Genomic DNA, 13627 nt, shown 5'->3' with positions numbered 1-13627 from the left:
GGTCGCCTATCTTTATATTGTGAAGTACCTATATTTGCTTCAATTGGTTTACATATAGTGATTGCAACATGAGAAATTATATTGTAATGAATGGTTTCTATAATATTAAGTATGGATCAAAATAACATCAATTGATATAATAAGTAATGATAAACTAATTAATTTGTTTAGTTAGGCCAACAACCTTAGATCTTGGGGCAAATGCTGTTAATCAGCCATTCACAATCCTCTTTTTTCTTGCTTCCTCACAAACAGAAAACCTAAACATCTGACATTCTAGACTCTTGTGTCAGGAACGGCCACGGCCCAACTCCAGCTAATAAGATATAACCAAAGTCACTGAGTGCAGGTTCTGGAAGTTTTATATTTTTTAAACGGACATAATTGGCTGGCATGTTCTTTGTTCACGATAAACTAATTTTAAAAGAGGAAACTAAATTAGACAAATAGCTTGAATGAAACTACAAAGAAGAGAATGCATTAAAAAAAAAATACCAGCAGTAAAATCTCTTCAAGAATTCAAATGACAGCCTAAAAATAAAAAAGAGTCCTTTAAAAATGTTCCTTTACGGCGGGCAGTTTATATCCTCCTTCTTTGTTTTAAAGGACGACTTCTAGGCACATCTTCCACTTTGTCCTCTGGAGGCTTTGGCACAGATGAAATTACCTAGTTTTAAAAACAGAACCACCAACAGTTTAATTTTTACAGTAGAAGAGTAGTAAACTATTAGAAGAGGTAAGACATACTCCCAATAGTTTAATCCTTGCCATCATCACATTGAAGGCAGTCAGCCCAGGTTCAGGTGCAGCCTACAATCTAGGCACAGAGCAAAGTTTTCTGTCCAAATAGTGATGGGAGTAAAATTTTTAAGGCCATCTAAACAAGAAAAAATTTTGAGGGAAGAAAAGCAAATGTATACTCTACTTTAACATTCCTTTATAGATCTGTTATTTTATGAAGTCACTTGTAATTTTATGAATACAGAGAGATACCCTGGTATACCTTTTGTATAACTTGAAATACGGATAATGTTTGATACATTCAGAGACAAGGAGGCTCCAGCCGGGATGGTGGGAGAAAAATGTAGAGAAATAAGCAAAAATGCTAGAATCCTCAATTTCTTAGGGAAAAATGAAACCAAATACATCTGAATAAAGTAGACAATATAAGTTAAAGCACATACAACAGTCTTCACTTAAAATTAAAAATTACCAGAATCTGACATAACTGTATTTAGTATTTCTCCTTCTACAATATCTATATCTAGGATTTGGACCTAACTTCTTCCTTGAAAATACAGTCAGCTATGGCTAAGGTAACTATGTACGTGTATCTGTGTCTCAGTCTATCTGCACCTGAAGGCTGGGCGCCAACACAAGCAAAAACAATGTTACAGAAGTTTAAGCATAAAAACTGTGTCCCTCAATTTTTATTATTATAAAATAATTCAATCTACCTTAGCCTTTCTTAATCACATTTGTGAAATACATGTACCACTATGTGAAAAGCACCTTCTGAACCTGAGTTCAAGTACGAGAGAATGGTCTTTCTCCTTCAGATTATGATTTCTAAAGACTTGCCCCATAGTAAGGTGTCTTTCAAAAGGTATCTCAAATGTTAACTTTTATTTGTGCTTAGAAAATGGAAAATGATAATGTAAATAACATTAAAAAACTACTACTTAAGAAGGACAATCTATCAATAGGTCTAGTCTACTTAAGAAATTTAAAATTAAAATGCAGACCTGCAGGCCTAATCTTTAAAAATCTCACCTTCTATGATTATTAAAGAAGCAAAATAAGCATTTGAATTTTTTTATTTGTAATTATGAACTTGAGAAATAAATTATAATAATTTCCCCTCAATGCAGTAGTTCTCCACGTTGGCTCATATTAGAACTGTCTGGAGAGGGACAGTTTTGTTTAAAAAGGGAGGGCCTGGGATCCATTCTCATAGACTGATCCGACTGAAACTACTGCTCTTATATTTCTACCGAGAGTAACATAAAATATATTTAAAGAAAGGATTAAAGGTATCAAAACAAATACATATCTATAAGTCAAATTCAGTTACTTCAACACAGAATCGTAGGAAAACACATCTAAACATTAAAAATGGAAAAAAAAGAATGACAATACTGAAGTTCCTACAAATAATTCTCCACTGAACTGTTAGTCCTTATAACCAAACTGTCTCTTAGAAGTTTCTTTTTTAAACGATCTTACCTCTTTAAGTTTATTCCTAATTAAGTTTGCTGTTGTATTCAAGGAGTCGTCATGCATGTCCACTTTAGGAATGACTGGTAACTGAGGGCCAATCATAACCTCATTACTACTTGTGCTCGCTTCAAGAAGAGTTTCGCGTTTACAGTCATCTTCCCTTCTTCTCTTCCGCTCCTGCAGCTGTGTTGTCCTAGGCATAAACCTGTCAACTGCCTCTGAAGGAGTCAGAGCCTTCTGTGCGCCACGGCGGGCCAAGGAATTGTGTGAAGTTTTCATCTGCATTTTCTGCAGAGAGTCACAGTGGTCACAAGGCCCCAGGGTTTCATCAGAGTTTCTACCATCCTGAGAGGAGTCTGATGGTCTGTCTACATGTTCTCCTGACGAACATGTACACTTGGGGGAGAAATAACACAAAGGCAACTCAGAAGAATAAGGAAGACAAGGATCTGAGTTCCCAGTAGAAGTCTTCAGAGAGGCTGCAGGAAATCTAGATGTCTTTGAATGGAAGTCCCCTCTAAAATCTTTTGCATCTTTATGCTTCTTTGTCACGTAATGATCTGTATGTTACAATTTAAAAGGCAGGGAAAGGGAAACAGAAATGGTTCATTTACTGTTTTCATCATGTAGAAACATGTAATTTTAAAAAGAAACATTACTTTAAGATGTTAATAAATGCTACCCTAAACAATTTACTCTTGAACAAGCACTGTTATGTACATGGTTCACAAGCTAACAAGGTTATCTGTCCAGTCTTCTCCCTCCCACTCAGCCCTCCTGTTCTCCTATAATACCCACTTCTCTGCATCTCTCTGCCTTCCAGTTAATTCTAAGTCTTGGGGAGATTTTCCATGTCATTATACAGAAAACTTTCTGTATCTTCAAAGTATTTTTACTGTTTGAACGTATTATGCTTAGTTTGTGTTTGTAGTTGTTAAAGGAAACAATACGCTGGGTCCATATTTTATTATTTCTTTCGCCACACATACACGTTTTCCTGGAGCCAGTTATTTACACATTTACACAGATTATAGCTCAGCGCCTCCGCATGACCAAAGACTCCCAACAGCTCTTGCCAAAGTTTCAGGGGAGTTTTCCACTTCTCTCTTCACACTGCCAGGTGCCCCTTACCCAGTCAGTCAGAAACTCATCATATTCAATAGCTTTTTAGACAGTGTCTTTGTCTTCTTAACCAAAGGGTGAAAATCTGGTAATCTGAGCCTCTAGAATTATTCAGATTTCAGACCACACACACTATCACAGCCCAGTGCTGACCCCTCTCATTCTACGATCCATGAACTAGATCCTAGGACTCCACTCTGTGCCCTGGGAATTTGTGTCCAGGGCAAGTGATTAGAAACATGGGGCATCTGGCCAGCTGGTGTTGATAAAAGTGGAATTTCTCCACTGTTTTCAGTCTTAGATTAGCAGTTCACACTGGTCTGCATATCAGAAGTTGTTCCTCACTGCCTTTTGGTCAAAGCCTTAATTCCTCAGCATGGACACAGGCCTTTCAGGATTCACTTACTGTCCCCTTTTCTAATCTCAGATTCACACATAAGCTGCTGTGTTGTGGTTATCATACATTACTCACAGCTCCTTAAAATGCATGACGCTCATTTATTCCTCTGGCCCATCTTTCCATCTGTCCCTCTCCCTTTCTGGGTAATGTCTACTTACCCTTCAGAACTCGGGCACCTTTCTCATCCTGTAGAAATCTTCCATGAGATAACATCTATCCCTTCCCAGCCCAGATTACATAGCATTCTGTAAAGAAAAATCTTCACAGCTTATAGTCACTAGACTGGGAAAACTCCAGGAGGATAAACTCAGCAAAATGCCTGACACATAGGAGGTGTTTAGTAGTAGGCTTTACATACCTTTATTTTTAGTCATTCTTGCTACATAAGCATTCCTCTCTTGTAATTTCTTTCTGGTTTCTTCAACTGTTTCAAATTCTGGAGCATAGCACACATGAAGCAACCCGCCAAAGAAACTCTGTTCATCCATTTTTCTCTTGGCTATCCTAAACAGAAGTGCATGATATCATGGCTTACTAATCTAGATTTACTTAGGATGAAAGCTTAACTAGTATACAGTGCATTGATCTAAAAAGCAAAGTCCAGATATTGTTGTGTACATAAATCCTATAGCTTGGGAGTTAAGATGCTCTGCACGTGAATGGTATTGACCCTACTGATCCACTGCATATTCTTTCAGAGCCTTTCTTCCCCTTTCACAAGAGTTTTCATAGGTTTTAGGCTAAGTTTTCCAAACATATCCAGACTCCCTTTAACCAACATAGGATTCAGCTGGTTGGCCTGAGGTACACAATCTGTGGTCACGAAATAGAGATTCTGTGTTAAAAGACCCTCGAGAATTAGCTCATGCCCAGCTTAGCCTTTTCAGCACAATGTGTTCCTATAATGGGGTTCAAAGATAAGAAATTAATAAAAAAATATTACAATTATAAACATTTAATAATGGAGGAAACACAAATGTGTAACAGTAAATGAGAAAAGGAGAGGATAGTATTCATTTAATGTATACTTACTAAACATCTATGGCTGGGCAGGAATTGCTACAAAATTAAGTACTTCTGAGTCCAGGGAAAATGGTAAGAAATATTCACTGAGATTTTACCATGTGCCAGGCAGTGGCCTAAATGCTTAAATGCTTCACTTGAAATCACACTTCTCAATATCCCTATGATGACTCTGAGGCATGGGGAGATCATTTGTCCAAGCTCATCTTGGTTTGTGGAGTCAGGATTCAAATCCACATGTCACACTGGCCTATTGTAAAAGGGGTGTGGGAGATGCAAAAGTTTCGTGGAATGAATGCCAAATGAGAAAATATGCTTTCCTAACCATGAGGAGCTGGCAAGCTGGTTAGGGCAGTGAGATTATAGGTAAGAGCAACTGGAGACCAATATATGGCCCACATACCCCAGTACTATTTGTAGCACAAAAAATGTGAATTGTAATAGCCAGGGAAGGATGGGTCTTGAAGCGTATTAATGACAAGAATATGAGATAAGGCATTTCATATTTCCCTTACTAGAGCAGAGGATTTATGCTATACAGAAGAAAAAAAAAGATGGGGTCAATTCATATAGATGCATAACAAGAAACGTTAACAGCTAATGTTGTTTACTGAATTCTGAACAGGAGGCATTTGCTACGCCCTTTACATGGATTATCTTATTTCATCCTCATACAACTTAAGTAAGTAGATCCTTTTTTACAATACACATTTTATAAAACAGGAAAACAGGTTTAATGGGATTAAATAACTTGTCCAAGGTCATGATGTTAGTAAGCAGTGAAACCTGAAAACTTAGTCCAAACCCAGTTTTTAATCTACCACACTACAAAGACAGAAAATAGTTAAGCGTGGGGATGACCTGATGGACAGACTTTTGATAAAGCTAACACCTACATTAAGAATATTGGAGAAAAATAAAAAGCCATGTTAAATTACTGGGTAATTCATGAAAGAATGCGGAAGACCAAAATGACAGCAATGGCAACAGAGAAAATGAGACACTGCTGAACTTGCACATTACCTTGCGCTCTGTAAATTGAGAAATTTAATAAGATAGACCTCTGTAAAGTCTTCTGCTGGGTATTCGTCTAGAGCATTGTACTGTTCAATTGCACCATATAGAGCAAATCGCTCAACTAATTCCTTCATTGCTCCCACTGCAGGAACTCCTTGTATTAATAAGTACCAAGACTCCAAGTTGATTGTATATACCTAAAACAAATGCCGACACATTAAATGTATTTCACAAACAAGCCCAAGACAAACCTGTTACTATTTAAAAAAAAAAAAAAAGCTGAAAACAAGAACTACTCTGGTCAGGTCTGCAGAAAAGTTTTTTAAAAATCTGCCCCTCTCTTTGCATAAACAGTAACTAACCCTACGTGTGAGAGCTTCGAGCTAAAGCACGTAATAGACTACTTCCAATCGATATGTCTTCAGAAGTTGCCTCGGTAAATGTTACAGGAAAGAGTTAAATATTCACTACTGTAAACACAGACCCTGTTTTCACGGAGCTCCAACAGCTGACTGATACTCCGCGAGAGTATCTGGTACCTGAGTACCAGCGTTCCTCACACTCATCTCCAGCAAGTGGATGTGACCGCAGCCTTTAAGACTTTATTTACATTAACTAGGCCTGTGAAGCTACAGCTCACATAAAGCTACCGACGACAACGAATGAAACCAAAATCACTTTACCTTCACGGCGCGAGGCCGTCGACCCTCCCGATACTTGGCTCTCGAGTCGCACACAGCCCTTTGGACGTGGTGGTCGAATACGCCGCCAACTTGCCCTCCGCTCGACGCCATCTTGGCGGCTTAGGCCCTCGCAGAGACGACAACATCCGCCTTGTTGCCCTCCGGATTATCCAATAAGAGAGAGGGATGGGTCAAGGCGCGCCGAGATTGGCTGACGGGTCGACAGGGTTGGCCATCGTTTCCTGTGAGCAAGTAGTCGGCGAGCGAGCTGCCGCCCTCCAGCGCCGCGGCGGAGAGGCCCGCCGAGCCGGCGTGGGCGTGCTTGCCGCTCCGGCTGCAGCGGCGCGGCGGGCGCGAGGGGCGGGACCTGGGGGCGGGGCCGACCGAGCGTATCTGGCCCGGACGCGCTCGGCCCGCAGTTAGCCCGCGTTCGCTGGGGTGGGCCTCCGGGGGGTCCTCGCTTGCGGAGGATGTGGGGAGGCGGTCGGCTGGCGGGTTCTGGTGGCGGGGCGGCCGTGACCGTGGCCTTCACCAACACGCGCGACTGCTTCCTTCACTTGCCGCGGCGCCTAGTGGCCCAGCTGCACTTGCTCCAGGTAACGCGCCCGCCCCACGGACTCCCCAGCCCGGACTCGGGACTCCTGGGGGGCCGCCTGCGGTCGCCCGGAACCCGGGCCTTTTCGGGCCGCAGCGGCCGCTCGGGCGTCTCCCGACGGCGGGACGCGGGCTGCTCTCTCCGCGCCGCCGACCTGTTCAGCGGCGAGACCGTGGGCCGCTCCGGAGCAGGGCCGGTCCGGGCGGTCTTTGCAGCCCTGCCACGTCGGGTGCAGCCCCAGGCCTTTGCGTTAACTTGCCGTACGTGTTCCAGGTCTTCACTGGGTGAAACTGGGCTTTCACACATCCTGGTAATTCTACCTCTGAGTTCCCCTGTTCCTCACTCCAGGTTGGAAAATCTTTGGAGAAGTCGAGTTTGTCTTTGCGGGTTTTGTTTTTTTTCTTTCGTAAAAAACGTTTTTCCTGCCAGTGATTTCCAGGTGCGCCTGCCTGGCTGTGGCCCAGGAGTCCCTGTAAATTAATAGAGACTGAGTCGCGAGCGAGATAGTTTATTAAGATGAAGGTTCTCGCTGCGTCTCCGCGGCTCAGAATACCTCCGAGGTGTGCCCGGAACGTGCAGTGGGATTATGCATACTTGGACCTCTGCAGGCAGTTGCCCTCTGGACATTGTGATTGTGGTAGTTCATAGTTCTAACCACATCCCTAGTTTCGTAATTATAAAACAGAGGCACCTGGTCTTAAGAGTTTGAGTGTGCTGTGAGGACAAAAAGAATAGTTGCAATCTTTGAAAATCCTGGATGCATAGTACCCACCATGGGCTAATCCTTGCAGGAAATATTTAGGAGTTTGCAATAATTTTAAATATCCCACCTCTCCATTTTAGCTACTTCCCTGTAATTACTTTCCTAGATTGTTTTCCCCCAGTCTTTCAAAGCATGTTAATTTCAGTAGATCCTGCCATTATTGCTTTTACAATAGAGAGTCTTTTGGGGTCTCCCACGTGACAGCTAGTGGTAAAGAAGCCTTGGACCAATGTAGGGGATGTAAGAGACGCCGGTTCGATTCCTGGGTGGGGAAGATCCCCTGAAGGAGAAAATGGCAACCCAGTCCAGTATTCTTGCCTGGAGAATTCCAGAACAGAGGAACCTGGCGGGCTACAGTCCATGGGATGGCGAAGAGTTACAGAACATATGAGCCACAGACAGTCTCTAGGCTCTGATGAGCTATCCTTCATGGCAGGAGGTGAGTTAGTTTTGTCACCAAGTCCTAGGTAGATCCTGCCGCCCCGTACTCAGTCAGCTCTGATGGAAATTTAAATCATCACCTCCAGACTTTATTGGAAACACTCCTCACCTGCTGAGCTTATAGGAGTGCTTCCTTACAGTAACTAATTTGCTCCTAGATTGTGGGTGCTGTATTAGGTTTAATGGTCTTCATCTTTGTTTTAAATTTTGAGCCTTTGATAAGTATTTGTAAGAATTAATTCATGGATATCTTTCTGAAACCTAAACCCCTTTCACCTTGGAACAAACTGTTGTTTCTATCTAGCCTGTGTCAGAAGACCAGGCCAACTCTTCTCCCTAATTATAAAAGTAATACATTATGTAGAAAATTTGGAAAGCATGGAAAACTATAAAGAAGAGAATAAAAGCTACCCATAACTCCCAAACCTAGAGATAACAAATGTTAACAGTTTGGATCAAATCTTCCAGTTTTGTTTCAAATCTTCGTTTATTTCAAATCTCTTATTTTTAACAGAGATCGAGGCCGCACACACTGGTAGTTTTGTATACTGATATTTTCTTACAGTCTTATGAGTGTTTTATTTTATTAAAAGGTAATTGTCATTTTTTTTTTTTGAAAGTTGCTCAGTCATGTCCAACTCTTTGCCACCGCATGGATTATGGGGTCCATGGAATTCTCCAAGCCAGAATACTGGAGTGGGTAGCCTTTCCCTTTTCCAGGGCATCTTCCCAACCCAGGGATCAAACCCAAGTCTCCTGCATTGCAGGTGGATTCTTACTAGCTGAACCACCAGGGAAGCCTGGTAATTGTCATTTTTTAGAGGTATTGATTAGCGTTCTGTCATAAGTTTGCCATAATTGTTCACTGGTGCATTCAGTTTTTAAGACATTGAAAATGATACTATATTTTAAGAAAAAGTTAAAAGTAGCATATCTTTGTGTAATGTATAATAAAATGTTGTTTTATTTTCTGGTTAAAATAGGCTTTCAGAAATTATTGAGTTAGAGGGCATAAATGAGTTTTAAATTTTTTTATTTATTTTTGGCTGTGCTGGGTCCTCATCGCCGCACGTGGGGTTGTGGCCAGTGGGGGCTGCTCTTCGTTGTGGAGCGAGGACTTGGCATCCGGGTGGCTGCTCTCCCCTCCTCGTGGAGCACAGGCTCTAGGGCACGTGGGCTTAGTTGCCCCACAGCACCTGATGTCTACCCGGGCTGGGGATGGAACCCGTGTCCCCTGCATTGGCGTGTGGATTCTTAACTACTGGACCACCAGGGAAGCCCCCATAAATAATTATTAAGGGAGAAGTTCATGAATTGGGAGTTAATAGGTTGAGTTATTTTACGTCAGCTGAAGCATTGAATACATAATACAGGTGATACTATAATGGAAAAAAAGTTAGAATGATTTTCTGAACTGTATCAGACTTAACCTTTTTTTCCCCCTTTCAGTTTTATTGAGATATAATTGACACACAGCTGTGTATAAGTTTCTTTTCTAATATTTATTTATTTGGCCATGCCGGGTCTTTCGTTGATGCTCTCGTTGACCTTTGATCTTTGTTGCGACTTGCAGGATCTTGTTCCCCAACCAGGGATCGGACCTGGGCCCCTGTATGGGTGTGCAGGGTCTTAGCCGCTGGACCACAGGGGAGTCTCCCTGTGTCAGTTTAAAGTGTACGGCACAATGGTTTGACTTGCATCATGAAATGATTATCAAAATGTTTAGTGAACATCCATCATCTCCTATAGATACAAAATTATAGAAAAGGGGAAAAAATGTTTCCCTTGTGATGAGAACTCAGCGTTTACTCTCAACCACTTTCATGTTTTAATGCAGCAGTGTTCATTGTATTTAATATGTTCCTAAACACTTTAAAAATAGATATTTTGGTTCTTGGATGGACCTGCTGAATTAGAATCTTGAGGAGTGGGCTTCAGGCATCTGTAGTTTTAGTAATAAAAGTATTTAAGGCTTCTTGGATGCACCGAGTCAAGACCCACTATTCCAGAATCATACAATGTTTATAGTGAAAGAGGCCATCGGTATTTAGGTCATTTCTGTACTTTAATGTGTAAGAGAATTAGCCAGTCCATTTCCATGCAGTTAATTTGCCCTCATCTATAACTCACCTGGCTTCCCAGGTGGCTAAGTGGTAAAGAATCTGCCTGCCAATTCAGGAGACATGGGTTCAATCCCTGGGTGGGGAAGATCCCCTGGAGGAGGAAATGACTACCCATTCCAGTATTCTTGCCTGGAAAATCCCTTGGACAGAAGAGCTACAGTCCGTGGGGTTGCAGAGAGTTGGACACGGCTGAAGCAGCTTAGCACAGCACAACAGTACTGAAACTTCCTGAGATGTTAAGTGTTCATGGCTATTCGTGAAACTCTTACTTTTTATTTAAAATGATCTGTATGTGAAAATATGTACAATAACAAGGATAAGTGGGGGAAAAGGATTACTAAATCATAACCGTAATACAACAGTTAACTTGTGCATAGAAAAAAGGATTAGCCAGAAAAGACCAAATTATTTCACATGGTTGATATTCTCATGGGAGTATCAGTCATTCCTTTTATACATTTTCCAAGGTTTATGTATTTTCTAAGGTTTCTGTAATAAGTTTGTAATTTTTTAATCATAGAAAATGGCTTTAAAAAAATGGCTTTTAACCCTGAGACATACTTACATATTTTATATAATTTCTATTAATAATTTATATAATTGCTATTAATGAGAATAAATTTTATACTTTGCTTTTTTTACTTATAAATATGTTTCCATAGTTCAAGACTTAAAATTACTTAAGCTGAATAACATAAAATTTCTAGAATGCATAAAAGAAGCTATTAGCAGTGATTATCTCGGGCATAAAAACCAGCCCTCACATTTTATGTCTTTATACTTTTTGTGCTTTTACCATGTGCATTTATTACTCATCTAATAAATAAAAGCTAATGCTTTTTATTGATTATCTTTCTACTTATTGACTTATTCTTTACTAAAATAATAAATTTATAGCTTATTCCCATATTGCTAGACATATAAAGATAGCCCTAAGTTTTCATAATTATAGAAAATAACTGCAGAGATGTGTTCTGGTATAGTTTTTTTCCTTGAATCATTAATCCTAAGTAAGTAAATAAGGTCAAAGGCTATCTAAGTTTACTGGCTGCCTGTTGCCATTGTGAACTCTGGAGTGGTTGAATCAATTTATCCTGCCATCATAAGGATATAAGGGTATTGGTGTCACCCATAGTATCATCACCATTAGGTTCTGGAAATGATCACAGCTTTTTAAATGCTGTGATGAAGGTGATCACAGAGAGCTATCAACTATCTATAGAGCTCTTTTTGTACATGTGGGTTGCAGTTGGTAGTTTATCTTTTCTGTGAATCCAGAGAACCATATAAAAACTTTCAAAACCTTTCTCCCCCATTTCTTATTTCTTGACTAAATAGAATCAAGCTATAGAAGTAGCCTGGGGTCACCAGCCTGCATTCTTGAGCTGGGTGGAAAGCAGACATTTTAGTGATGAAGGTGAAAATGTGGCTGAAATTAACAGACAAGTTGGTCAGAAACTTGGACTCTCAAATGGGGAACAGGTAAGCACAAAGTGTGATGACAATGACCTTTTTAATGTTACATAGCAAAAGAAAGAAAAGTTCAGATGTATGTTTTAGGGAGGTAAGAGTTCACCTAACTTGTATGCTACTATAACCAGTCTAAGATATTCAAGTTGTATAGTATTGGTCATATGCTCTGTTAAGGCATTGTCTAATAATCCCCCATACTCTCTAGTTGATTTTCTGTTCTACCTTTTATTGTATTCAGTTCCCAGGTTCCTTAATTTGTTCAGTTATTCTTTATGAATTATTCAGTTTTACTTACTGTGCTTAGATTGTAGACTCCAAAGCTTACGGACTCGTGTCTGTCTCCACTTTATCTCATTCACCAGTTTATGTTTACTAGCTTCTAGCTTTGTACCTTCTCAGAGTCACACCTTTCAAGTGGTGTACATGGGAGGTGCTGAGGGAAATAACTGAGGAGCGGGCAAGACGCTTGGGGAAATTCTGCCCCAGCCCACAAAAGCAAGAAGGAGCATTTACTCCTCGGTGGCTTTGGATTTTACTCCTCTAATCCCCAGAAATGCCCATAGAAGTGGAAATAGAGGGAGTGAGTGGATTCCAGATTCTTGAGAGACACTAGCATTCCTGTGTGTCTGTAGACTGGAAGGACAGAGTATTTGTTTCACTATATTTTTAGCTATGAGTGATTATACTTCTGAATAATTCTAAATGATTGGTTCTGATCTCTATTTCAGTGTGTTACTAACTTTTCCAGAAGCACCATGGCTTGACATTTAGTTATGAAACTAAGTTGCAAAACATCTAGAAACAATAGTATTTATATACTAGATCAAGCCATGACTTGATGACATCATTGTTTTTCTTCTCTTTTTTAACTTACATTTCTTTTCTTTAAATGGTTGTGTTTATATTATTTTTTCAAATGTGTATTGCACTAGGATGTATTTTCCTGTATTTTATAGTTGTGAAATTTTTTTTCTAAAATGTTGAATATGTCAACACCTACCTAAGAATAAGAGCTTAATAAATATTTGTCAAATAAAGGATGACACACACACTTAACTACAGAGCTAAAGGAGAGAAGTCCCTATTTTCCAGGGATATAAAAAAAGTCTTTTAATGGTGGTTTTATACTTTAATTTTTTTTCCAGGTGTTTCTCAAGCCTTGTTCCCATGTGGTGTCTTGCCAGCAAGTTGAGGTGGAACCCCTGTCAGCAGATGATTGGGAGATACTGGTAAAGAGAACACAATGAGAACTGTCCAAGTTGAAGGTTAAACTACTTCAGAACATCAGTGTCTTTGATGTTTTTTGAGTGTAGTTATTTACAGTGCCATGCTGATTTCCGCTCTGCAGCAAAGCGGCTCAGTGATACACATATATACATCTTTTTGTTTCCCTTCCATTGTGATTTACCCTAGGAGATTGGATACAGTCCCCTGTGCCATACACTAGGACCTTGTTATTATCCATTCTGTACCTAATAGTTTGCATCTGTTAGTCCCAGATTCCAGTCCTGCCCTTCCCTCCCCAGCCCCTTGAGCAACCACAGGTCTTTTCTCTCCGTGAGCCTGTGTTTGTTTTCTACCTATGTTCATTTAGTGGCATATTTTAGATTCCACATGTAAATGACATCTTGTGGTGTTTGTCTCTCTGGTTTCCTTCACTTCGTATCACAATAGCTAGTTGTGTCCGTGTTGCTGCAGATGGCATAGTTAGTATGTATTGTTAGTAGCATTCCGCTGTGTGTGGATTGATGGACATTCAGGCTGTTT

The 13627-nt window shown here is 40.3% G+C and overlaps 2 protein-coding genes across 4 annotated transcripts in view; one reads left to right on the top strand and one right to left on the bottom strand.

Moving 5' to 3' along the window:
• Positions 1-344: 344 nt before the first annotated feature.
• RBM48 (RNA binding motif protein 48) lies at positions 345-6618 on the bottom strand. Of its 3 annotated transcripts, XM_043871615.1 has the most exons (5): positions 6466-6618; positions 5789-5979; positions 4101-4246; positions 2227-2780; positions 345-667 (listed from the first exon to the last, which is right to left on the bottom strand). In XM_043871615.1, exons 1-5 carry the CDS (start codon positions 6574-6576, stop codon positions 581-583), a joined length of 1089 nt encoding a protein of 362 aa, XP_043727550.1. In that variant the 5' UTR covers positions 6577-6618; the 3' UTR covers positions 345-580. The 3 variants fall into 3 exon arrangements, with proteins under 3 accessions (XP_043727550.1, XP_043727551.1, XP_043727552.1); XM_043871616.1 differs by lacking the exon at positions 5789-5979 and having other exon boundaries at positions 6466-6588; XM_043871617.1 differs by lacking the exon at positions 6466-6618 and having other exon boundaries at positions 4101-4241; positions 5789-5921.
• Positions 6619-6832: 214 nt separating this feature from the next.
• The window catches only part of PEX1 (peroxisomal biogenesis factor 1), a 72799-nt gene continuing 66004 nt past the window's right edge, over positions 6833-13627 (top strand). Inside the window, exons 1-3 of the mRNA XM_043871614.1 lie at positions 6833-7061; positions 11726-11869; positions 13006-13089. Of these exons, the coding sequence (XP_043727549.1) occupies positions 6936-7061; positions 11726-11869; positions 13006-13089 (354 nt within the window). The 5' untranslated portion in view covers positions 6833-6935. The remainder of the gene's footprint in view (positions 7062-11725; positions 11870-13005; positions 13090-13627) is intronic.

This window comes from Cervus elaphus, chromosome 18 (assembly GCF_910594005.1).
Source record: "Cervus elaphus chromosome 18, mCerEla1.1, whole genome shotgun sequence".
Classification (NCBI taxonomy): Eukaryota; Metazoa; Chordata; class Mammalia; order Artiodactyla; family Cervidae; genus Cervus; species Cervus elaphus.
Note: the sequence above shows the minus strand (reverse complement) of the source record. Positions and strands in the feature narration are given on the sequence as shown.